Source organism: Ahaetulla prasina, chromosome 1 (genome assembly GCF_028640845.1).
Source record: "Ahaetulla prasina isolate Xishuangbanna chromosome 1, ASM2864084v1, whole genome shotgun sequence".
NCBI lineage: Eukaryota > Metazoa > Chordata > Lepidosauria > Squamata > Colubridae > Ahaetulla > Ahaetulla prasina.
In genome coordinates, this window is record NC_080539.1 from 132,856,648 (window position 1) to 132,883,160 (window position 26,513).

Genomic DNA, 26,513 nt, shown 5'->3' on the forward strand with positions numbered 1-26,513 from the left:
ATTTGCTGCAGACCGGCCTTATTAATTATGTACCAGGAGATTCGGTTCTGGTATAAGCTGAATGGTGGAGGTCATCGTTCCAAACCCTTTATGTTGGAATCTAAATTGCTTATGCACACACAGGTATTTTGGAAGTCTTTCCTTCCTAATTCCTCCTGTATCATTTATGAGCATCCCTCAATTGTTGGTCCATTTTTGAGAGAAGTGACAGGGTGACATAGGAAGGATGTGCTTGATTCATCTTTAGGTCTCCAATCCCTATACATGCAAATGCTGTTATCATTTAGAACAACATATATCAGAATTACAAAAGGGCAAGGCATTTGCTGAGCTTCAAAACTAGTTTCTACTACTGTTATCAGTTTGACTTCACCTGGAATCAAATATGTGGTTTTTATGAAGGTGTATTTGTGAAGGATTTGTACACTAAAACAGCTCCCCTAATTATAACTGAAGATTATATTTTAGCTGGAATTCAGAAATAATATATTGAGTTGGCAAAAGTGGCAAGTATATTGGAAATTTTTGTATAATTCTTGTAGCAGATGCATATTATGTAAATGGAAATTTAATCATGATGATGTAATATCTATATATTTTATAAAATATTGAGAAAAGGAAAAGGAATCATGGTGAGCAAAAAATAATTGAAAGCAGGCATTTGAATGAGATTAAAAGAATTAACTTGTTCAGATGGAAATCAGCTATAGAAATCAAATAAATAAATAAATAAATAGAGAGCCAGTTTGGTGTAATGGATAAGATACCAGGCTTATGGACAAAGTTCTGCCTTAGGGACAAAGCCAGCTTGGTGATCTTGGGCGAGTCACTATATGTCAAAGAAAGAAAACAAGGACAAACTATTTCTAAAATTTTTGCCAAGGAAACTGCAGGGACTTGTCCAGGCAGTTGCCAGGCATCAATGCTTATTAGAAGAAACATGCACACACCATACATTAGTACTATATAGATGATAAAATATTTCCTCATGCATTACATAATCTGGGTTTTGTAAGTGTGGACGTAATCAGGAAGACTTTGCTGTTAATATATCGCTACATCTGAATGATGTCCAGTACGTAGATACCTAGGGTGGTATTTATGCAAGGTAAGATGAGAAATGGCCCTCTAGTTATACAGATGATTGTAAATTCCAATGAAATCAAGAGGAATTTATCAATAAACGGATAAGATCAGTCAGCAGAAGTAATACAGAAGAGTTAATCATAGCCTACGACTTCCTTATGGGATAACAACCAATTTATCTGACTTGAAATTTTCCTTTTAGATTGTGTGTAGGCTTTAATAGATGTTAGAGATTTGATTTAATTAGGGATTTCTGTTTGTAAAGGTATGCTAATTGGAAAAATCTGAAAATTAAAAAAAACCCTTTATGGTGTCAATCAGATTTATCTTTACAATTTCAGTAATTATCTCTAAAGCCTGCAAATCACATTCACTTGTGCCTTTTTACTCTGCTAAACTCCAGCTTTTTAACACCCATAATACTTCCCACAAATATTTAATAGCAAACCGTTATTTATTTCAGAGGTGCATACTTTCTGTTGGGTTGAGGGACCACAAGGAATTTATGTGACTCTTTGAAGGCTGCACTGTAGAAGTGCCAAGGTCCATTCTGTAAAGAGGTTCCCATAGTTTTAAGAGGATTGAAACTCTTAAGCATGTGAATGGAATTGAGTTCTCATGTTGTCTTCCAAGCCACCAATACAAAAAAACCGCAACCTTCCCCTGCACACTCTGGGATAGAATTTCTGAGGTTCATTTTATTTATTTATTTATTTATTTATTATATTTGTATAATAATAATTTTGTGTGTGGAACTGTTCTATGCGAGTGCCCCAATATATTTTTTTCCAAAAATTCTTACAAGCTGGAAAGGAGAGCATATTTTATCTTTGATGAATTAATTGTAACAGCAGCAGAACTGCTGAAACCTTAAACAATACAGAAGTTGCAGAAATTAAGGCAGAACAGAGTGACTTGGTTTCTGGTGTGCACCAGAGGGGAAAGACAAGGGCATGGCTTCCAACTTTTCCCTGAATGCCATCAATGCTTGTAGGTGTTCTTGCCAAGTGATCTACAGTATTCTATTGTCTACTTTTTTGGTTCCGTGCCTACTGTTATATAAGACTTCTTTTATACAGCACTCCAGAGTTAATCGTGTCTCACATAATCCAGAACCCATAATAGCTGCCCTGTTATGGATTATGGTGATTGTATTTCAATACTTATCAGAATGGCAGCTTTGGAATAAGCCATGTCATCTTATTCCTGAAGTGCCTATTTTCATTATCAATATTTTTTTTAAAAAAATGTTCAACAGAAATTGCCAGAAACACCATGCAAACTGGTAGGCTTAAATGTAACAGCTGGCAAAGAATTTGTCTTTTTCTGTACCCAGTCCTCAGAAGCAAACTTCTGACAGACGTTCTTTTCCCCTAATATTTACTTAACTGCATCAAAAGAAAGCAACAGCAAAGTACTTCTGTACAAATTCCACAGAACTACAGAAAAGCACTCAGGAATCTACTGGACCTTTAGGTCACACTACACTATCTGAATACATTGAATATATCTGCTTTCAAATACAGTACTCAAATGAGTTTTCCACAATTATATTGGCCTTAATCATAATTACAGTAAATATTGTGGTATTTCCATATTTCCAATTGGCTTGTTGGAAGAAATATCCATCTGGGTTCTGTAATGTATTACTGTAAGTTTTGGCGGGAGTTTTAGGCGGGAAATATCTCGGTTCTGATTGGATGCAGCCTCAGGCTGAAGTGTATATAAGGAGAGGTTTTTCTCCAGAGTTTTGCTGGGTCACACTATATTAAAGAGCTGTTGTCACTAACCTGGTCTCCTGCCTCGTCAATACCCAAACTTAACATTGGCGACGAAGGTGGGATCTTGAGGCAGAGCACCAGAACAGAGCTGAACTCACTACGAGAATCAAACCCAGCAAGGTGACGGCCATTGCAGCGATGACCGGCTACACGCCACCCACTCCGTTTGACCCTGCCCAGGAGACATGGGGAATATATATGACCCGTTTCGAAAGTTTCCTGGAGGCAAACGAGCTACAGGGAGTCTCCGACAACCGCAAACGGGCTTACTTCATAAGCCACTGTGGGTCAGCAGTCATCGCCGTCGCAGAAGCCCTAGCGGAGCCAACACCGCTACACTCCGTATCGTGGCAGACCCTTCAGACCCTCCTGAAGAATCACTACGCACCAGCCCCGTCCAAATACGTTCGACGGTACGAGTTTGGGGAGCGCAGGCAACAAGAAGGCGAGTCTATCAGCGACTACATGGCAGCCCTGAGACAAGCCTCCAAGCATTGCGAGTACCGCGATCTGGACGAAGAGCTGCTGGAACAACTTATACGGGGGGTCAGAGACATCCGTTTGAGGAGACGGTTGCTAGCCAAGAGCAACCTGACATTGGCAAACGCTCTGGACGAAGCCAGAGCCCATGAGATGTCCAACCATGCAGCAGACACCTTACAAAAGCGACTCACGCCGATGGCGGGCGCAAAGCCGAGCGCAGTCCACCACGAAGAAACCTATCGTGAGTCAACCAGCGAAGAGGAGGAAGAAGTCCACTACACCGGAAAATCGACAAAGGAAGACCCGGAGGAATGCGGAAGTTGCGGGCGACATCAGCGCCAAAGATGTAAGTTCAGGGCGCCATTTGCGGCGGTGTGAAAGGAAGGGCACCTGGCTCAAGTCTGCCGAGCACCCCAACCTTCCGCCGAAAATTCAAATCGGCCAATCAGAGCGGCTCTGAGTCAGAGATGCAAACCCCACATTCCGAAATTTCAAACCAGCCAATCAGAGCGCGAGATCGGCGAGGCGACCCGCGATTGGCCAGGAAAGAAAGAGTGCAAGTCAAACCGAATGACTGTTACCATAGACCACGCAGCTACCCGCATCAAGAAAAGATCTTCACAAACCCGACAATTGAAGGCGTACCGTGCCGACTGGAAGTAGACACAGGATCAGCTATCACAATCATGTCCTGGGACACTTTTGTGAAAGCCTTGCCGCACATCGCAAAGCGCAAGCTACAGAAACAACGGCTCCGGGTGCAGGATTACCAGGGCAACCGCATCCCTGTTCGAGGGACAACGACCGTCGAGGTCAAGTACGGGACATACGAAAAGACCCTGCCCATCACGTTAGTCGAGGGAACCTTGCCAAGCTTGCTGGGGCTAGACTGGTTCCGGGCGTTGGGAATGGGGGTGACTGGCGTCCACCGGAGCGGATGCAACTTGCAAAACGCCCTACTGGAGGAATTCGCAGACGTATTCGAGGACCGTTTAGGCAAGTACAAGGGGACCCCTATCTCCTTCAATTTAGACCCCCAAATAGCTCCCATTAGGTTAAAGGCAAGGAGGGTTCCTTTTGCACTCAAACCTAAAATCGACAAAGAGTTAGATAAATTAGTCAGCCAGGGGATACTAGTGCCAGTTGACCATGCCAAATGGGAGACGCCAATCGTCACCCCTATAAAACCAGACGGGTCCATAAGGATTTGCGCTGATTACAAGGCTACCTTGAACAAAGCATTGCAAAAGAGCGCCTACCCAGTTCCAGTAGTGCAACACTTATTGCACTCACTAGGACACGGGCAAGTTTTCGCCAAATTAGACTTGGCACAAGCGTACCAACAGCTACCCGTAGATGCTAGCACAGCTGAGGCCCAGACCATTGTAACGCACCGGGGTGCCTTTAAGTGCACCCGTTACAGTTCGGGTGAGTGTGGCCCGGGCTATTCCAAAATTTGATGGAGCGGCTCCTACAAGGGTTACCGAGTCGTACCCTATTTCGATGATGTGTTGGTATCAGGGGAAGATTTAAGAGAACTGGGGAAGCGATTAAGGAAAGTTTTGGCCATTTTTAGGTCGGCAGGATTAAAAGTCAAAGCAAGCAAGTGTCAGATAGGGGTCGAATCTGTTGAATTTTGGGCTATAGAATAGACAAAAAGGATTCACCCCACTGAGAGCAAAGTCAAGGCGATAAAGAGAGCCCCAGCACCCAAAAACAAGACAGAACTCCAGGCTTTCCTGGGTCTGGTAAACTTTACCCCGTGTTTTTAAAAGACAAGGCAACCGTTGCTGAACCGCTGCATAAATTGCTTGGAAAAAACACTGTTTGGTCGTGGGGGAAGTCAGAGAATAGGGCATTTGAGGCAGTAAAAAGTTTGCTATCAAGCGATAGCCTGTTAATACAATACAACAACAGACTGCCATTAGTATTGGTTTGTGATGCGTCCCCCTATGGAGTAGGAGCGGTACTTAGCCACAGACTCCCAAACGGCACTGAAGCCCCTATAGCGTTCTATTCACGAACGATGTCCCCGGCTGAAAGGAATTACAGCCAGCTAGATAGGAGGCTCTAATAGTGTCAGGGGTGAAAAAATTTCACGAATACGTTTTTGGGCGTGATTTCGAAATTGTTACTGATCACAGACCGCTATTGGGGTTACTGGCTGGCGACCGCCCAACGCCAGTAGCACTCTCACCTAGACTGACCAGATGGACTATTTTTTTGACCGCATACTCCTACAAGCTGCAGCATCGGCCTGGAAAGGAGCTGGGGCATGCGGACGCATTGAGCAGATGCCCATTGCCAGGGGAAATCGAGGACCCCACCCCGGGCACACCCGTTCTACTAATTGACTCTTTGGACTCGGGGCCAGTCACATCGCAGGAAGTGGCTCGGCCTCCTACCGGGACGTTGTTTTAAGGACTGTAATCAGTTGGGTTCAAAGGGATGGCCGCTGCGGGCGACGTTTCAAGGAATTTGTAAAGAAAAAAGGGGAATTGTCTGTGCAAGGGGGGTGCCTGCTCTGGGGGGATAGGGTGGTAGTTCCAGAGAAGCTGAGAAAAAAAGTTCTGGAACTCCTGCATGAGGGTCACCCAGGAATTGTGAGGATGAAGGGTTTGGCTAGGAGCTATGTCTGGTGGCCCCTAATGGACAGGGAAATCAGTGACAGGGTTGGCGATGCCAAGTATGTCAGGAATCCAGACCACTACCACCCACGGCCCCAGTTTTGGAGTGGGAGAAACCCCAAGGCCCTTGGTCCCGCATACACATTGATTTTGCCGGCCCTTCCACGGCCAAACATTTCTAATTGTGGTGGATGCATTCTCCAAATGGCTGGAGATCATCCTAATGAAATCCACAACCGCTGGAGCTGTCATCTCAGCACTAAAACACCTTTTCGCCACGCACGGGCTACCGGACACCCTCGTGTCCGATAACGGCCCACAGTTCACCGCAGCATTATTTGAAGGGTACCTGGCTGAAGAGGGCATCCGACATGCCCTCTCAGCGCCGTTCCACCCTGCGTCGAACGGCCTTGCTGAACGCTTTGTCCGGAGTGCGAAGAAGCGCTATCACGGCGGCCCGGCGATTGGCAGGCACAAATCGACGCATTCCTAACCGTCAACACAGGACCCCTGTGTGGCCACCGGCCGCAGCCCAGCCGAGCTATTAATGGGGCGGAAGCTACGGTGCCCGCTAGACCGGCTACACCAACTACGTACAGGACGGGTTCAAAACAAAACCAGATAGAATCCGAGAGTTAAACATAGGAGACTCGGTGTGGGCACATAATTACAGCGACGGCCCTAACTGGAAGAGGGGATAGTCATAGACAAACGGGCCCCAAATCTTATCTAGTGGAACTAGACGATGGCAGAATCTGGGCGCCACATAGATCAATTAAGAAACAGATTGAGCGATAAGGCAGAATTAGGCGAGAACAGCCCTGACTATGATTTAATTAACCCCACAGCTGACCGGGCGCCAAGAACAAACAGAAAGCGTAAGCAAAGAACCAAACAGAGACTTATCTGAGTCAGGCGAGGTCCAGCGACACCCTCCGGTCCCTCTAGAGGACAGCAGGTCCGAGCCGGCGAATAATCCAGGGCCGGATGGCGGGAGGAGGAGCTCAGAGGAACGAAAAGTCCCTCCGGCAAGCTCGACTCAACTCCAGAAAGTGAACTGCGCAGGTCCGGGAGAGTCAGGAGACGCCCCACGTACCTGCAGGACTACGTAGAGAAGTAATATGCAAATATTGGCAAAGTGCCTTCTGGGAGGGAAGGAGTGTAATGTATTACTGTAAGTTTTGGCGGGAGTTTTAGGCGGGAAATATCTCGGTTCTGATTGGATGCAGCCTCAGGCTGAAGTGTATATAAGGAGAGGTTTTTCTCCAGAGTTTTGCTGGGTCACACTATATTAAAGAGCTGTTGTCACTAACCTGGTCTCCTGCCTCATCAATACCCAAACTTAACAGGTTCAGTTCCAAGTGGGGACAAAGACACTGGAAACATGGAGGCTGCTTGGAAAGATGGTTTAATGGTGGTCAGGATCACATGGCTTGAGTTCCTGAACAGAAAAGGGCGGAGATCCTGTGTGCTCCCTGGCTTTATGCTTTTTCTGAGCTTTGAACTTTCTGGGGCACAGGAAGAGTATCCTGATTGGTTGTCAAACTTCCAGGGGGTGGGGGTCTTAGCTAGCCTTGCTGGCTGATGTAACCTTCCCAGGTGCCATGTGGTGAAATGGGTAGAGGCTAATCCTATCATGTCCTGAGGGCCATGTCTTAATCCCATCACCCTGGAGCTGAAGGTCTTCTGTGTTGTAGATAAGATGTCTTTTGTCTTTCTGGGGCTATTAACAAAGGTGGGGGCCGCTTTCCAAGAGCATGTTTCTCCTTTTCTCATCCAGGAAGGTATATTCTGCCTTTTAAATATTTTCTAAAATATTTCATTCTTCTAGGAGGGGGGTGGGTGCTAAATTCCTACAGGCTCATAACACACCAGATACAACTGTGGTTGAAGAAAGTGTGGATAATTGATGTGACAATACCAGGGGAGAGAAAAATAGAACACAAAGAATTGGAAAAGATCACAAAAGTATTGAGATCGGAGAATTGAAATTGAATGATTATGGCATAAACCACCTGTGGTGGCCCCAAGTAGTTATTGGCCCACTGGATGGCATACCAAAAAATCTTGGGTGGCACAAAGAAAATCGGTGCATTGACAAAATTTCCAACTGCCAGTTGAAAAAGGCCTCAATGCTTGAATCTGCATATATACTATTCCGATAAATTACAACATCCTAGGTTCTTGGGAAGACCTGGAGCCAACACCCGCTAAAGGACCGGCAGCTGTAGTTTCACGTTTTTCTATGCATAATAATTTTATATACTAATAACAAATGCTGCTTCTGATCCAACCACGCACATGAACCCGCAGCGCCCTCAACGTTCTGCAACAGTTACGTCAAGCATGACAAACCTACGTGATTCTTTTTTCCCCCGTCCCTTGGCTACGCATGCGTGCTTTTTTTTTCCTTAGAACTTCTACCTGAGGCATTCCTCCTATTGGCTTTTTGAACCGATTGAGGAGGAGCCGGAATCTGTCGACGTCACGAAACCGGTCCTCACCCAAGGTCAGGTTATCGCCTGGCGCATGCGCAAACCGAGGAAGTGCCGGTGGGCGGGTGGGGGAAAGGCCGGAAAAAGCGCCCCGCTTCCTTTGTATTTATATCGGAGTGTTTGCGCAGGCGTGGTTGTGTCACTCTTGCGGACCAAGAAGACGAGACCGGTCGTTGTCTCGCAGCCGCCGTCGCCGCTGCTGCTTCTGCCTCCGCTCTTCTCCGTTTCCAGGCGTCGAAGGCCTCCATGGCGATGAACTACAACGCCAAAGCGGACGGGCAGCCGGGAAGCAGCGGCCTCGGAGCCACCGGCGGGGCGTCCGGCGGAGCCGTCGCCAAGAGCCGCAAGCCGGACAACACGGCCTTCAAGCAGCAGCGCCTGCCGGCCTGGCAACCCATCCTCACCGCCGGCAGCGTCCTGCCGGCTTTCTTCGTCATAGGCCTCATCTTCATCCCCATCGGCATCGGCATCTTCGTCACCTCCAACAACATCCGCGAGTTCGAGGTGAGACGCGAGGGAGGGAGGGAGGGAGGGAGTCTCTCACGGGTTCAGCCTGAAGGCGGAAAGGCCTAAATTGCCCGCTTTGCGTTGGCGGCTGGCTCCCCCCTCCCGGGACTGGCCTGCTGGAGTTCCTTGGAAACGAGGACCGGCCTGAAGCAGAACTTGGCGACGCGGCCGCCCAGGGCCCGACCCGGGAAGCTGATTTTTCTTCCCTTTCGGACTCCCTCTTTCGGCTTCCTCAGGGGGTTTGGGGAAGAGGTCTTCTTTTGGGGAAGTGGTGTGGGGGGGGGAGGAGGAGGATTGTAGGAGCCGTTCGGGGCGATAATCTGACGCGGGAAGGAGTGGGCCGGGGGGGGGGCAGGGGAATCCCCCTATGGACGGAGGCCTTGCTAAATAGCGATTGTTGTTGTTAGTTGCGAAGTCGTGTCCGACCCATTGAGACCCCATGGACAACGTTCCTCCAGGCCTTCCTGCCCTCTACCATCCTCTGGAGCAGGGGTCTCCAACCTTGGCAACTTTAAGCCTGGAGGACTCCAGGGGAAGGGCCTTCTCTGTTGGAGCACCTACTCTCTGGAACGACCTTCCCCCCCCCCCCAAGTTTGCGCCAAATATCTGACTTTCGGACCTTTCGTCGGGAATTAAAAACTTATTTATTCATCCAAGCGGGACTGGACTGATTTTTTAGATTTTTTAAATTTTAAATTTTTAAATTTTCTGTAATTTTATATGGGGTATTTTAGGTTGGTCAATTTGACGGTTTTAATTCGGCCACTATTGAATAGGTATTTTAAATTGATTTTTAACTTTGTATACTTATTGCTTTTTATCTTGGCTGTACACCGCCCTGAGTCCTTCGGGAGAAGGGCAGTATAAAAGTTTAATAAATAAATAAATAAATAAATAAAACTCCCAGAATTCCCCAGCCAGCTTTGCTGGCTGGGGGGTTCTGGGAGTTGAAGTCTGCCAGGCTTAAAGTTGCCAAGGTTGGAGACCCCTGCTCTGGAGTCCATTTAAGTTCACGCCTACTGCTTCAGTGACTCCATCCAGCCACCTCATTCTCTGTCTTCCCGTTCTTCTTCTGCCCTAAATCTTTCCCAGAATCAGGCTCTTGTAAATAGCGATAGCCCGCTTCACGGTGCTTTACAGCCCTTCTCTTAAAGCGGGTTTACAGAGTGCAGCCTTCTCAAATCCTGGTTTTGTGATGTTGCCTCACAATGGTGTGGTGTGTAAGTGATCGTAAAAAGTGTAGGTATGTAGGCCGCTTGGGGGGGGGGACACACCTGTCAGGTGATACAAGCTCCAGGTGTTCATGGAACATCCATGGGCTTGGGAAGACTTTCAGAAGGTTGTAGGATATGCAGCATGAGGGGGGTGGGCGCCACGACCCATAAGAGTGTTTGGCATGTAGAGCATTGGAAGAAAACAGCACTCCAGAGCCACACCTTTCAACCTGCACACACACACCCAGAGAGAGACACACCCTTCACGTGTAGTTTCCATCCACCCCAAACATTGATGGTATGAAAATAATTTAAACAAATACCACTTGAGTTAAGAAAGAATACAGGTAGTCCTTGAGTTACCAGGATACATTGGAGCCCAGAATTTATGTGGCTAAGAGAAATGTTTGTTAAAGTGAGTTTTGCCTCATTTTATGACTTTTCTTGCCGCGGTGGTTAAGGGAAATGTTACATTTGTGAAGTTAGTAACATGGCTGTTAGGGGAATCTTGGTTCCCCTACTTGACTTGGTTTGTCAGAAGATTGCAAAAAGGGGGGGGATCGGGTCACATGACCCCTGGGGCATTGCAACAGTTTTAAATATGAAGTAGTTGCCCAGCATGTGAATTTTGATCATGTGACCAAGAGAAGCTACAAGGGTTGTAAGGGTGAAAAACAGTCATAAGTCACTTCACTGTCATTGTAACTTTGAACAGTCACTAAATGAACTGTTGTAAGTTGAGGACTATCTGTACTACAAATAACCGTCCCATTGCCCCTGGGTGGGGGGGATCGATACTGATCACTCTGGAGAACTGTCGTCTTAGATTGTCTCATGTTTTAGAGGAGCCAACTGTCTGAAAGGTTGTTATTCAAATCAGAAAGAATTTAAGAAAGGGAAAGTAAGTTAATTTCCCTCTAACCCAATTTTAGAAAAATAAACAAAATGCATTGAAGTAGAATTATATGTTTGAGATTGTTTATTGTATTACAAAACAGTCAGTGGTGGGATTCAGCCAGTTTTCACCACTTCGGGAGAACCGGTTGTTAACTTTCTGAGCAGTTTGGTGAACTGGTTGTTAGAAGAAATCATTAGGGCAAAGAACCCGTTGTTAAATTATTTGAATCCCGCCACTGAAAACAGTGTGTGTGAAACTGCAGCATTATATGTCAGCAATAAAAACATTTTTTTCACCATTTGATCTTTATTTTATGAGACTGAATGAGTTTATTTAGATAGTTTCCTGTAAACATTTATAAACTTGTACTTTTATGCTCTTCTTTCTTCTTCATATTGTGCACTTCAAATTCTAGCTTGATCTTGACTTGGTGATCTTTTTCCCCTTTGAAATTGTTTTTGATTACTGGCAACTCCTGCATAAGTCCCTGCAGTTTTCTTGGAAAGGGTTTTTTTGGGGGGGAAGAGATTTACTTTTGCCTCTTTTCTTGGGCTAAGAAAGAATGACTGGCACAAGATCAGTCAGCTGGCTTTGTGCCTAAGGTGGTGAAATTAAAGCTCCGCAGTCTCCCAATTTCTAACTTGTTGCTTTAACCACTACACCAAACTAGCTCTGGTTATTAAAATAAAAAGTGGAAAAAGAATGAGTTGCTGCAGTTTCAAAAATTATTATTTCTCATTGGAATGTCTTCATCCTAAGGAGAATGGCATGTTAGCAATAATTGCAATCATGACAAAGGTACTTATGACAGATCTTGTGTGTTTTATACAGTGTTGAGATTTTGATGATTAATAATGTAGAGAACACTGTATTCAGTACAACTTATTCAAAGTATGATTTCAATTTTAAAGAGTTTTAGAACAGACTGGCATTTATCATTCATTTTAGGATTTTCTTTTATACTATTGACTACCCTCCCTGTGTCCAATTACGTATATGTGTGTTTTCTTGATGGCTAATGCTGTACCTTGTGTGAAGTCGGAGGATATTAGCCAGCTAAAGTGTTATTTTTACAACACTTATTGCAGGGAGATTAGGGCTTACTGTTTTTATTATTTGTCTATTGGGTTTTTATTTTTGTAAGCTGCCCAGAGTCATTGAGGTTGAATGGGTGGCCATATGAATTTTCATAAATAAAGTATTATTTTCTTCTATTTTTTTCAGTGCTTATAGCATTGTATTTAATTTTAGGATTATGAATTTGATGATCTCTGGTTTTTCCATTTATATTTTTAAAATGCTGACTTAGCAAGCTGTTATTGGTAAAAATCGATTGTTATTTGAGAGGACATACAATTTAAGCCAGCAAGAAATATTAAAGATGTGTATAAATATGAAGAGGTGAAAGAACATATTTGGAAGTAAAACGATTATAAAAACAAATGAGCAAATTCAGCTTTTTTATCACTGGATAACAAAGTACAATATAACAGGGAAGTGAGGATGGATAGGATGAAATTTACACTGCAAAGAAATTTATGATCATGAAGTAAAGCCGTTGGGAATATTATTTATTAAATTTATATTTATAATTATAATCATATTTATAAAATATAGTGGATTGCTAGTGGATTTCCTTTCATACAGCAGGCAGAACAAATTCAGAAATAAAATTAAGAGAAGCTATTCTCAAAGGTGATCCTGGACTCTTATTTTTCTACTGGTATTTTAGATGGAAAACAAGAAAATAAATGAGTCTTACATAATAGGTTTTTTTATCTTTTATATAATAGAAATCTGATACATACAATGGAATAAGTTCATCAGAACTCTGATGTTTAGATCTTATGAGTATTTATAGATGACAGAAAACAATGCTCTGTTTGTGGGGATTAGCAGTTACATGCTAGAGCATCTGAAGTTTTTTTCTGCACTTGTGTTTTTGAGAGACAAAAAGTTCAATAGACTGACGTTACCCAAGATGTATTTGAGAGTGACATCTATGAAAGGAGAATATACTTGACAACACCATATGTTTTTGTGCAAAACCACTGATTAGTCCTGGTGGTATTTCAGTCTAATAGTTCTGAGGGCATCAGATGAACAACAGTGTGTTAAATTGTGGGAAAAATTTCACTGTTGACGGTGACTTGCTTGCCATTTTCAGTGGCTATTGTTTTTGAAGTTTTTAATTATCTTTACTATTTCTCATCTGTACTCTTATCTAGCTGATAAGTGACTTTACCACAAATACCTATTATTCCTATTTTAACCATGAAAGCAGACCTGAATTGCAAATAATGATAAAACAGAAAGATTCTTAAATTTGACATATCATTAAATATAAAGCAAGTGCTTTACCATATCAATAAGAATGAGTTAGGAATTTCTTTGTGTGTACTTTAAATTATATAAAAAAAGCATTCATGTGTCAGGTGAAGGATTTTTCAGAGGGCTGAAATCTGGCTTACATAATTCATGAGTTGCTGGTATTGTTTGATAGGGATGCTGTAGTGCTGATATACAGATCTGATATACAGATACAAGTTTACCACCTTGGACAATATGTGTATCATGTGTATTCTGGAAGAAACACAAAGTGTTAAAGCAACTGCACCCAAGTCCTAGCATGACATGGAGTTACCAGTAAAATGATTGTACGTGCACACATACTGCAAAACAAAACATGAGCTTGCCAAGAACAGGCGTAAAAGATGTTTGTTATTGCTCCCATATATAATGGAATACATCTTTGAGGGCTTTGTGTAGCCATATAAAATAACAGTGATATTGAGCAAATGTTAGATGGTAGCATCCAATTAAAATAATTGTTCTTTTTCAGTGTAAATCTTTGAATACTTTTAGAATTCCAAAGGTCAATCTGAAATGTATTGTATGTGTCTTTGATGCATTCTGTTCCATAATCATTTTCTATAAATACACAGCTTTTTGATGTCTAAGAACAAAAAGCTCCTTCTTAAACTGTCAATGCAGAGAAATTTGGTCCATTACTGTTGCTGATTCCGAGACATGATGTTCATTTTTCAGTTTGTGTTTGTTGTTCTCTTAATCTTAGTAAACATTGTATATGCTTTTCCTTATTTTCCAGTAGCATCTGTTAACTCTTAGCCCTAATTATTATTATAATAAGATGAATTAGTGATACTCTTCTCAGTAGTTAGGCTACATTTGAGTGTGATTGCTTTATTTAGCTCATTGTTCCTAGGATACTTTACTTTACTTTACTTTAAGTGAGTAATGGAATACATGAATTGGTATTGAACACTTACAAATCTATGTTATATTCTGACTTGTCTAAGAAGATCCCTGTACATAAATACAGATTTCATTATAATTCAGTCTATTGAAAATATATGCTGCATATGTGTATGTGTATTATTTAATGTTAAAAATGACATAGAAAACCATATATTTTATGGTGATCTAAATATGCAAGGTTTCACTTAGCATCCTCTTTTCTAATAGTAGTTCACTACCCCAAGAACACTATAGAAACTGTGCGATTAACAGTGATTCAGATATGTACATATGCTATATATTGTGATTTAATATTAGCTTTATAATTTTCTTTTCCTCCCCCTTATTTCTGTTTTCCTTTTTTAATTACAGATTGACTACACAGGAATAGATCCAAGTAGTCCCTGCAATAAATGTTTAAATGTATCTTGGAATGCCCCATCCTGCAACTGTGTCATTAACTTCACATTGGATCAGTCGTTTGAGGTATATTATACACTTCTCTGTCTAGTTGTGTCTAGTATTGCCTTTCATTCTAGCAAAATAAATCAAGGAACAGCTGAAAAAGAAAAAAGACAAATGGAGGGTTCTTGAACGGCCAAGACAAATCCCGGATCTAAATCCCCTTGAGATTTGGATTGGGCAATGCATCCAAGAAACTCCTCAAACATCAGATGGCTGAAATCTGCATCCAGGAATAGGAAAAAGTTCCTCCCAGTCAATTTCAAAGACTGGTAGACAGTTATATAACTACTTGGGGTTGTTTATGTTAAATGGGACAGTGCCAGATATTAGAGCCAAGGGTATACTTATTTTCCCACAGAAGGAAATGGCATATCTCTTAACTTTTTGAATAAATGATTGCAAAATCAGTTTTTCCTAACTGTTCTGTTCAATTACATCACTTTTCTATAGCGAAGATAAAATATTGACAGGCCCACCACTTATGTTAAAAAAAAACTTTACTTTTCACATGACTGTAAATATGTGGCTGAAGGAAAATGAGCCTTCTGTTCTTGTAGCTCCAAAGTGGAATGCCTTTCATAATAAATCTAAAGTGTACGGGAATGGGCAGTAACAAGCAGCATAAATTGATTAAATAATTGAATGTAAAGTGGGTGGGTATGTGGTACATTTATATCATTTTAGTTGAACTTAATAAGAGTGTGGAAACTTATTTTTTACAATGGTTACCTTTCTTCATCAAGAAATCTTTATGCACTGAAACTACATGAACTATTCTGATTTATTAATTTATTGTAATAAAAAATAGGTTTAGAGCAGGGGTATCAAACTCAAGGTCCGGGGCCCAGATCCGGCCCCCAGGATGTTTAGATCTGGCCTGTGGGGCTGCCCTGGAAACAGTGAAGGGCTGGCCCACGGTGCTGCTGCCAGCGAAAACAGAGCTCAGAATTTGTTTTCACTGGCAGCGGGTTGCAGGAGGCCATTGCAGCCAAAAATGGAGCCAGCGATGGCCACACGTACCCCTCAGAAGCTCTGTTTTTACTGGCGGAGGGCTGCAGGAGTCACAGCCAAAAAAGGAGCGGGGGAGCCTGTTTTCACTGGCAGAGCACTCAGGCCGCCACAGGTGCCCCCGATACAAGTGGCATTGAGCTGGCCATGCCCACCCTGGCAACACCCATCCCAGCCCCCTGACGTCAGACACAACCCTGATGCGGCCCTCAAGGAAATCGAGTTTGACAACCCTGGTCTAGAGTAATGTTAAATGCATGTGCTTTTCACCGTGCTTTGCTTTCTTTATAGCAAAGCAGAATGGGAGTTTTCTGCACGCATATTTGCAGAGATAGCCAGAAGTAGGTTCCAAGGTATCCAGGTGGGCCTTGTAAAAAAGGCAACTTTTTTACAAGGCCCAAAAAGTCAGAAATATTTTGTGTTTGTTTACATTAAAAACATCTCTTTCAAAGGATTTACACAGCCCATAACATTTAGCATCAATGGAATTTAGACACTATTGAAAATAGAATAGCTTCATTGTTTTTCTTATACCTGTATTTCTATGGGTAGTGCCCAGTGTAGAAGGTGCCAGAAAAACCGTACCAAAAAATCCTGCTTTATATATTTTATATTAAACTATCCACAAAAATTTTCCTCGCCCTGGTGGATACACATTCTACAGCTTAGTGATCTGTTACCACCAAAGTCAGAGTTTTGGAGAACAGACTTAAAAAATCCTACAGAAATGAATAAATAAGGCATGAATTCTGAAAATCTAGTGAAACGACTGCTGTACTTAACTACATGAATATTATAGTCAGTGAAACATCTTATCTTATTTTTTTTAGGGCAATGTGTTTATGTATTATGGATTATCCAACTTTTACCAAAACCACCGTCGCTATGTAAAGTCTCGGGATGATAGTCAGCTAAATGGAAATAACATTTCTTTACACGTAAGTAAAATTTTTTGTATATGTTTTCATGATGATTTTCCAAAAATGTATTTTTAAATATGGATATTTTTGTGCATGTATACATACATGTATTAGAGATTGCTACATTATCTTCTCATATATCTTCCTTCTTTTGTTCTAAATATTTATTTATTGAATTTTTACTTGTTTTTCTACCTAAGAATTGTGCTATAGTTATACATCTAAGTAGGTTCCCCATTACTGTAAAGAGAATAATGAATTGTGAATAGGTCTAGATTTTCAAGAGAAGGTTTGGGATATGTACAGAAGAGTGCAATAATAAGAAAAAGCCTTGCTGAAGAAGTGAAGTCTGTTAGTATAAATTTGAACACGGGTTGAAATAAATTACTTTACCACTGTGTATTAGTCATTTGGCTTTGGAAGCTCTAGCCCAAGCTTACCATAAGAAATTATTATAATACAAACAGACATTACCCCATTGATCATTGGGAAGAGGTAGATTTAATGCGCAAGATGGCGGTGTGGTGAATCGGGAGCGGAGGCTGGTGGTCCGTTCCTGGAGAGGTTGGGCCGAGGAGGGGGCTTTTTTTCTATCATGGCCCCGGTACCTCGCTGAGGAACATCTTGCCGTCCCGATGAGGGTTGTTTTGCCCTCGAATACGGTCGGGACGACAGAAACGGAGGTTCCTGGGCGTGGCTTTCAGGCGCGGCGGGCCTGAGGGGGCAGTGGCCGGTCGCTGGCGGTTTTCCCAGCGCTTCCCGGCGCTTCCTGGTGCTTCCCGGTGCTCTCTGTTGGAGGCTGCAGTGGCGTGTGGCGGCTGACGGAGGCGGCGTGGTTGACCGTGGGTCGCGGCGGTGGGACAGCGAAGGTGATGGACTTGCTGAGGCGGTGAGCCGGGATGGCGAAGATCTGAAATTAGGCCTTTGAGGAGGACTGGGGCCTGTGGGCCTGAAGGGGGAGCGGCTGCCGAGTTTTTTCCTGGAGCATTTCGGCCTGTCTTGGCCTGTTTATACTGGCATGTTTATCTTGCCAGTGGGGGCCGGGCGGCTGGGGTGCTGGGGGAGCCGGCGGTTCTCTCCCCTGGAGAGCCAACAGAGCCCACAGTCGTGGTGGAGGGCGTCTGGGCCTTGGTACCTTAATCAAGTTAACAACGATTAAAACATCTTAGGAGACTTTTGGAGCCCAGCTGGGTACCCAGCGGGGCCCTTCCGAGCCTTGGGGCCCCTGTTGTCGGGGACTGATATTCTAAGGGGACGGTGGTTGCCGTTAAACATCTATTACGCTGGCAGCGATACCCGGATGGGGATGGCGAAGACGGCAATGGCGACGGTGACTGTCCCCCTTCCCCCCGAGGGGGCCCTATGGTTGCTCGGGGGCTTCGCTGGGGTCCTTGGGGAGCTCCTTGAGTGGCGGCTGGATGCCAGGGCGGTGACGACGGCGATGGCAAGGCTATCGTGGAAGACGTCCCGCATTAGCGACGGACACTGCTCTTTTCTCCTTTTGATGGAACCCCCGTGAGAACTGGGGGGGGCGGACCATCTTAGTTCCACCCAGGATTATGCTACTGAAACTATGTACTTTTAAGACCTCTCCGTTTTCCAGCTGGTGGTTTCTGTCCAATGACTGTCGTTTGAGACCTCGACAAACCAGGATACCACCATTCTCTTTACTCTCTGATGACTTTCTCACATAACCAGCTTCTTGCACTGCGAGATGCCCCCCTCTCGCGGGTATGGCCCTCCTCTTTATCGAGGGCCTACCTCGATGACGGATTTTGGAATCCCGAGAGGTGGCATGCTTCTAAGAGAGGGTTAAGGAGGTTTTTAAATTCATGTTTTTGTAAACTTTTAGCTAATTCAAATAAAGGGTTAGGGGGTGGGGTGGGTGGGGGGGCATGCCCACAGGGGATTAGGCTAGTCCCTTCTAAGGTTCACGATCTGGAGGTCTGTAAATTGGAGGTTTTAGAGGAGGTTAAGGCTCGACCATGTATGGGTACTTCCATCTGCACGGTTCAAGGGAGGGGCAGGTATGGCGGAAGCAGGGGCTCGCATCAGGTTCGGGGAGTGCGCTCTCGCTGTTTACAAGCGATACCGCACTCCGGGCCCCTAGGCTTGACTCAGGTCCCGAGTGGTTATATCCCCCGGAACCTGGACCTTCGGCTGATGTTATGTAATGCTAGGTCCGTCGTGAATAAGGCCCCCTTCATATCTGATCTTATTCAAGAGGGGGGAGCGGACCTGATGGGCATTACGGAGACCTGGCTAGGCACAGAGGGGGTTCCCTCACTGAGATGTGCCCGCCGGTTTCCGTGCATTTCATCAGCCGAGGGGCCCAGGGTAGGGGTGGGGAGTAGCGGTTGTTATTAACGAGAGTCTGGCTCCGAGGAGGTCACTGTCCCGCAGATAAACGGTTGTGAAACCCTCTTCGTGAGGTGGGGCCGGGGTGCAGGTGGGCTTGCTGATCACGCACTGGCTCCTTGCTACGTGACAGCAGCCCTGCCTGAGCTGCTGGAGATGATAGCCGGGACGGCGGTTGAGACCCCCAGGCTTATGGTCATGGGGGATTTCAACTTGCCGTCGGCGGGCGATTCGTCAATGGCAGCTCGGGAGTTCATGGCTTCCATGACGGCCTTGGACCTGACCCAGGTAGTTACGGTCCCCACCCACGTCGGGGGTAACACACTGGATTTGATTTTTGTCTCGGGACAGTGGCTAAATGATCTGGAGTTAGGGGGACTAATATCTCAACCCTTGTCATGGTCTGATCATTTGCTCCTTCAGCTAGACTTTCGGACCGCTACACCTCACCGCAGGGAGACGGAACCGGTTCAATGGTTCCGTCCCAGGCGCCTGATGGACCCTGAGAGGTTTCTGACGGAGCTTGGGCCATTTCCGAGGGAGTTAGCCCACGGCTCGGCTGAGGAGCTGGCGGCCGCCTGGGATGAGGCGGCCGCTGGAGCCTTGGACCGCGTCGTGCCTTTGCGGCTTCTGACCCGGCGACGAACTCGACCAGCTCCCTGGTATAACGAGGAGCTGAGAGAGATGAAGCGCCGGAAAAGAAGCCTAGAGAGCGCCTGGAGGTCCAGCCGCTCCGAACCAGACCGAACACTAGTGAGGTCATATATTCAGACCTATCTAGTGGCGATCAGGGTGGCGAAACATAACTATTTCTCCGCACTCATCGCATCGGCAGATAATCGCCCAGCCACCCTGTTTAGGGTGACCCGCTCCCTGCTTAGGCAGGAGGCTCGGGAGGACCCCTTACAGGGACGTGCTGAGGATTTTGTTCAATATCTGTCTGATAAAATCGCTCAGATTCGGGATGGCTTGGACACTGATTGGATAGATTCAGGTGGGATGGCGGAGGCGAGTCTTGAGAATGTTATCTGGGATGAGTTCGACCCTGTGACTCCTGAGGACATGGACAGGTTGTTGGGTAGGCTGAACTCCACCACATGTTTATTGGACCCGTGTCCCTCCTCGATGGTGCTGGCCACCGGGAGGTTACGAGGCTGGCTCAGGAAGTTACCAACGCTTCTTTGTTGGAGGGTGCTTTCCTGCCGCTTTGAAAGAGGCGGTGGTGAGGCCCTCCTTAAGAAGCCCTCCCTGGACCCGGCTATTTTAGCGAACTATCGTCCAGTCTCCAACCTTCGCTTTTTAGCGAAGGTTGTTGAGAGTGTGGTGGCATATCAGCTTCCTCAGCACCTGGAGGAATCTGTCTATCTGGACCCGTTCCAGTCCGGTTTCAGGCCCGGTTACAGCACCGAGACGGCTTTGGTCGCGTTGGTGGATGACCTCTGGAGAGCCCGGGACAGGGGTTGTTCCTCTGTCCTGGTCCTTTTAGATCTCTCAGCGGCTTTTGATACCATCGACCATGGTATCCTGCTGCGACGGTTGGAGGGATTGGGGGTGGGAGGCACCGTTTATCGGTGGTTCTCCTCCTATCTCTCTGACCGTTCGCAGACGGTGTTGGCAGGGGGGCAGAGATCGGCCTCACTTGTGGGGTGCCTCAGGGGTCTGTTCTCTCGCCTCTCCTGTTCAACATCTACATGAAGCCGCTGGGTGAGGTTATCCGTGGGTTCGGGGTGGATTATCATCTGTACGCTGATGATACGCAGCTGTACATTTCCACCCCGAACCACCCCAACGAAGCTGTCGAGGTGATGGGCCGGTGCCTTGAGGCCGTGCGGGTCTGGATGGGGAGGAACAGGCTCCAACTCAACCCTTCCAAGACAGAGTGGCTGTGGGTACCGGCGTCCCGGTACAGTCAGCTTACACCATCGCTGACTGTGGGGGAGGAAGTACTGACCCCCAGGGAGGGAGTGCGCAACTTAGGCGTCCTCCTGGACGATCGGCTGTCTTTAGAGAACCATTTGACAGCCGTCGCCAGGGGAGCATTCTATCAGGTCCATCTGATTCGCCAGTTGCGCCCCTTCCTTGACCGTGACGCCTTGCGCACAGTCACTCACGCCCTTGTCACTTTCCGCCTGGACTATTGCAATGCTCTCTACATGGGGCTCCCCTTGAAGAGCACCCAGAGGCTCCAGTTAGTCCAGAATGCGGCCGCGCGGGTGATAGAGGGAGCACCGCGTTGCTCCCATATAACACCTATCCTGCGCGGCCTGCACTGGCTACCGGTAGTCTTTCGGGTGCAATTCAAGGTTTTGGTGATCACCTTTAAAGCGCTCCATGGCTTAGGACCGGGATACCTTCGACACCGCCTTCTGCCGCCGATTGCCTCCCAACGACCTGTGCGCTCCCACAGAGTGGGCCTCCTCAGGGTGCCGTCGACCAAACAATGTAGGTTGGCGGCCCCCAGGGGGAGGGCCTTCTCTGTGGCGGCACCAGCCCTGTGGAACGAGCTCCCTCCAGGATTACGACAACTACCCGACCTCCGGACCTTCAGACGGGAACTGAAGACGCTATTGTTTCAGCGTGCAGGACTAGCCTAAGATAAAAGGTTTTAGCATATCTTAATGGGGTTTTTATAGGTTTTTTATTTTTTAGTGATCAGGCCATGATATTATCTAGTTTTAATTGGGTTTTAATGTTTATTTATTGTACTGTTTTAATATGCCTGTGAACCGCCCTGAGTCCTACGGGAGATGGTGCGGTATATAAGTTCGATTAATAAATAAATAAATAAAAATAAATAATGAGAAATCTTTTAACATGAAAACATGTTACAAAAAGTATTCTTGCACTTTAGATTTAATGTGATGATTATATTAAGCAGCTTTACTTTCATGATATCAAAATTGACTTTCTTTTTTTTAATCACTTAGAAACCTAGTAAGGAGTGTGAACCTTACCATACGAGTGAGAATAAACCTATTGCTCCTTGTGGAGCTATTGCCAACAGCATGTTCAATGGTATGATATTTTTAAAAGTACATTATGACACATTATATTTCTAAATTGTGTTCTGTTTAAATCAAAACAAAGAATGTTCATGAAATCCATATAGTTCTTCTCTACACCAACTGAACACTCATTCAGTTCAGAGAGTATTAAGTTAGACAGGTCTTTAGCGAGACGTGTATAAGTCATACTGATCCTTATAACGTGACTGGCATGTTAATTTCATCAAAGTGAAGGCTAATGGAATCACCCCCTCCTTCAATGAAGCTGTTAGGAAATTGTTATTTGTCTAACTAGTATTTTATACATGTTCAATCACATGTCACTTTCCAGAAGATTTGCCCACTTCCTCAGGAATTGTTTCAAATTTGTTCCAAGAAATCATGCAAAATCGTACTTCCCTTCCAATAGCCTTGAAGCTTGTTTATTTGAGATACTTTTTAAACTTGTGTCACTGAGAAAAAACAGATCATTAGATTTCTGTATATTATATTTCTGTATATTCTGTATTTTGATCGTTTATTTTGATAGCCACAATATACCTTATGACAAAGTTTGCAGAATCACTTGGAAATGCATCACCACTTCATTTCAAAACCAATGTACTTACACTTTTGCAAAAAACAGAACTATATATATAAATTATAAATAAAATCTAGATTCTGATTGGATTTTAATTATTTTTTTTAGATACATTGAAGCTTGTTCATTATGACCACAATACCTCTAAGCCCGTGAATATTTCTCTGCTGAGAAAAGGCATTGCTTGGTGGACAGACAAAAATGTTAAGTTCAGGAATCCTACTGGTGAAACAAATAACTTGACAATACTTTTTCAAGGTAAAAATATAATCAGTGGCTAATTGCTTATATATTATTGTGCAACAGTTCTCATTGGGAACTTGGAATGGTGCCATTAAAATGGTTGAAATTAATTTTATTACCATTATTTTTTTAAAAAAATATGATTTTAAAGTGCAAGTAGATAAAGTATGTGTGACTTTTGAAACAACAGTCATTTTTAAATTTTCTTCTTAGACATCCATGTGCATTCTTCCATATTCACAACTGTTTCATAACTCTTCCTTTAATCTGTTGTTTCCAATAATTACGGAAGTGTCAATCAATAATTTTTGATGGAAGGAGTGATATGTACTTGGCCGAGCATGTCTGCTTCTTAAAATTACAGAAGACGTCTTCAAAGGAGGGTGGGAATGACAATACATAATAATGAATTATAACTTCTAGTATCTCTTATCAAGGCTATAAGGTTCCAGAAAAAAAACGTAGTTTGTGAAACTCTAGGGTGCCCCCTGGCTTTGTAAAAGAAGTTACTCTTATTTACTGCATTGCTGTTTCTGTTCTAAAAGATTATATTGGAAACTGGTCGCACATGGTTTGAATGAATTTTTACAAGGGTAACTTAAAAAATGTTTTTAGTGAAATGCGGAAGCATCTTTTTCTGAAGATAAATTATCTTGACTAATTTCAGTGTTTGCATTTTTCTGAAGGAACATCAAAACCTGTCAACTGGCGCAAACCAGTGTATGAGTTAGATGTTGATGATCTGGACAACAATGGATTCATCAATGAAGACTTTATTGTATGGATGCGTACTGCAGCACTTCCTACGTTTCGTAAACTGTATCGACTTATAGAGAAGAAAGATAACTTACAACCTACTCTGCCAGCTGGGAAATATTCTTTGGAAATAGAATATAGTATCCTTTATTGAACATTGTAAGGGATGGCAGTTGATAACGTTTCTTTAATGTCATTAAATAGGCAATTCTTGGCAAAGTAAGACTGCAAGCTAAGCATGCAATATAGTTTTTTTAAAATTGTGTGACCCAGAATTAGACCAATTTTACAAAACCACTATAGCAGAGTGCTCCAAATTTATATTGATATACAATTGGTATTTGAAATGGAATATTCTTCAGTGTTTTCAGTCTTAACATTGTCTACAGCAGCCTTACTTTCCCATTGCCTTCTACAGAAATGTGTAGATGGCACTGTCTTGCACTAAAACAGTTCCCACAGTAGGATAAACAGACTAAGTGGATTTTTGTATCATTCACCTAAAGGGACAGAGTGAGTGTGAAAAGGTTGTAGAACTACATGATAGAGTATTTGTCTAGATGTGGTATATTTCATTCTAATATTATTTAGTTGTGTGGCATGGAAATAGTGTAGATAATTCCCTGGTTTTAGAATCATGCATATTCTCAACCAAGGAAAGCCTACATATATGGAAGATTGCAATAACATTTTTGTTATTGTGTGAATACATTCATAATGCTGGAAAAGCCAGAAGTTACTTGGTGGCTATAGTGGTCCATTCCTTTGTATTGTTATTGTAAGAGATGAATAGTGCAGAAGTAGTGTTTAGAAGCTAATTAGTTCAAGGACCAACTCCATACAGTATTGGGTTTAAAAGCCGTTGGAGATTTTCTTTAGTTAACATTTTTAAGTTTGGATGTTATTCATTCATAGAGATCCACTAGCCCCCCTCCCCCCCAAATCTCAAATGCTCCCCAACTTCCATTAGATTCAAATTCAATTATTGCTGTCCTAATGAGGATATAGCTACATAATTGAAACAATCCTCGAGTATTACCTCACTTTTAAAAAAACGTCTGCAACTAGTAAACTTGGTTTTGCTTTTTAAAAAAAGACATCATTAGTTAGCCTATAATACTTTGTGTAGCAGAATAGCTTTATAATAAATAGATTATACCATTTTGTATTGCTACCCTTTTTTGTTTAGGCTGATGTTTAGTATTATGGAACTTCAATATTTCTGTGTGCTTTTCCTATGCGTATGTCAGATTATCCTGTGCACAGCTTTGATGGGCGGAAACGGATGATCCTGAGCACCATTTCTTGGATGGGAGGCAAAAATCCTTTCCTGGGAATAGCATATATAACAGTCGGCTCCATTTGTTTCTTTCTTGGAGTAGTGCTGCTTGTCATTCATCACAAATATGGAAACCGGAACAATAGTGCAGACATTCCCAATTAATCTAAGCGCTCCAAACCACATGTACTGCATGTGCATCAAGGCGAGTCCAGAGTGGACACAGCTTTTGAAAGCTAGATCCCTGGTAGTTGCTTCTGAGACAGAATACATAACCATATCTGAAGCCTTCATTTCCCTCACGGTGGATTAACCTGAAGATAAGAGCTGTAAAACAGTGTTGAGAGAGGCTTTTTGAAATATGCTTCTTGCTGGACAGGTGCCATGATGCGCATATAGTCTTTCCTCACCTAATGCATCTGCTGCTGATTTGTATGCTTTACATGTCAATACTGTATAGCAAGAATGTGTTTAGAATAGCTTCTTAGCATTTTAAGGACCGACAGTGTGCTGGTTTTTAGAAGGAACAAAAGCCTGTCTACATTTTGTCAACCAAAGTATTTCACACATGAGCTTTGTAACTCGTGTAAATTCAACAAGGATTAAGCCCAACTTCCTGCTTAATGTTCACAATTCCAGTGTGTTTTGACATGTGAATTGGTTCAACTAAAAGCTTACTTTTTGCCCAGTGACATGAAAGCTGCTTTCAACATAGAAGTAACTGTGGCATAGAAATCTCTTCCATTATTAAGGTCTGCTCAAACATCCATCTTACACATTCAGCACCCTATGTGGCTGAAATCACTGAGATTATTCCAATAGAAGTAAGATTCATTTACTGTGTCAGTAAATAAAAATCATTTCTTTTGGTTACAAAAAGCAAGGCTTTAAGAATTTATTATAAGCTTGAAACAGTCTGCTTGTTTCAGAAGATGCTACAGTTCCTTCATTCAAAGCCCTTGGATTCCTCAAATATTCCATAAAAATAAGCTAAAAGTTGCTGTCGTGGGATGTGGGAACTTTTGCATCTTGCACACTTGAAGTCCAATCTGTCCACATTGTAAGAAAACAGACCAGGGACTTTAAAACTATGTATATATACATATATATGTATATATATATATGTATATGTGTGTATGTATGTATGTATATATATAAACAAATATATATATATATATATATATACACACACACACACACACATACATACATACATATACATACATACATACATAATAATAATAATAATATATATATATTAAATTGCTGTGTACATAGATGTTGTTTTACATGAAATTTGCTTGTCAATCTGAATGTTTGCTATTTAATAAATGGTATCATTTGTTTTATGAAATAATGTGGTTATCTGAAATGTATCTCCTTGAAGCAGCTTTATCTTTCAAAAATGACAGAGAAATTTTGGAAGTTGTGATACATCACAAATCTGGAACTTAAAAACCAGAAGTAAAATCTAATAGATTTTTTCCCTATTCAAGCAACTTCCATGGACAAAACGTTTTCTATCCCTAAAATACTTCTTGCATGCAAAT

General features: G+C 43.4%; 1 protein-coding gene across 2 annotated transcripts; it reads left to right on the forward strand.

Annotated features, from left to right (window-relative positions):
- TMEM30A (transmembrane protein 30A) lies at positions 1 to 26,182 on the forward strand. 2 transcript variants are annotated; one of them, XM_058176182.1, is made up of 7 exons: positions 1 to 123; positions 14,722 to 14,835; positions 16,653 to 16,760; positions 22,028 to 22,115; positions 22,794 to 22,943; positions 23,615 to 23,824; positions 24,935 to 26,182. In XM_058176182.1, the coding sequence occupies exons 1-7, from the start codon at positions 28 to 30 to the stop codon at positions 25,126 to 25,128; spliced, it is 960 nt and encodes a 319-aa protein (XP_058032165.1). In that variant the 5' UTR covers positions 1 to 27; the 3' UTR covers positions 25,129 to 26,182. The 2 variants fall into 2 exon arrangements, with proteins under 2 accessions (XP_058032165.1, XP_058032155.1); XM_058176172.1 differs by lacking the exon at positions 1 to 123 and adding an exon at positions 8,269 to 8,976.
- The last annotated feature ends 331 nt before the right edge of the window (positions 26,183 to 26,513 follow it).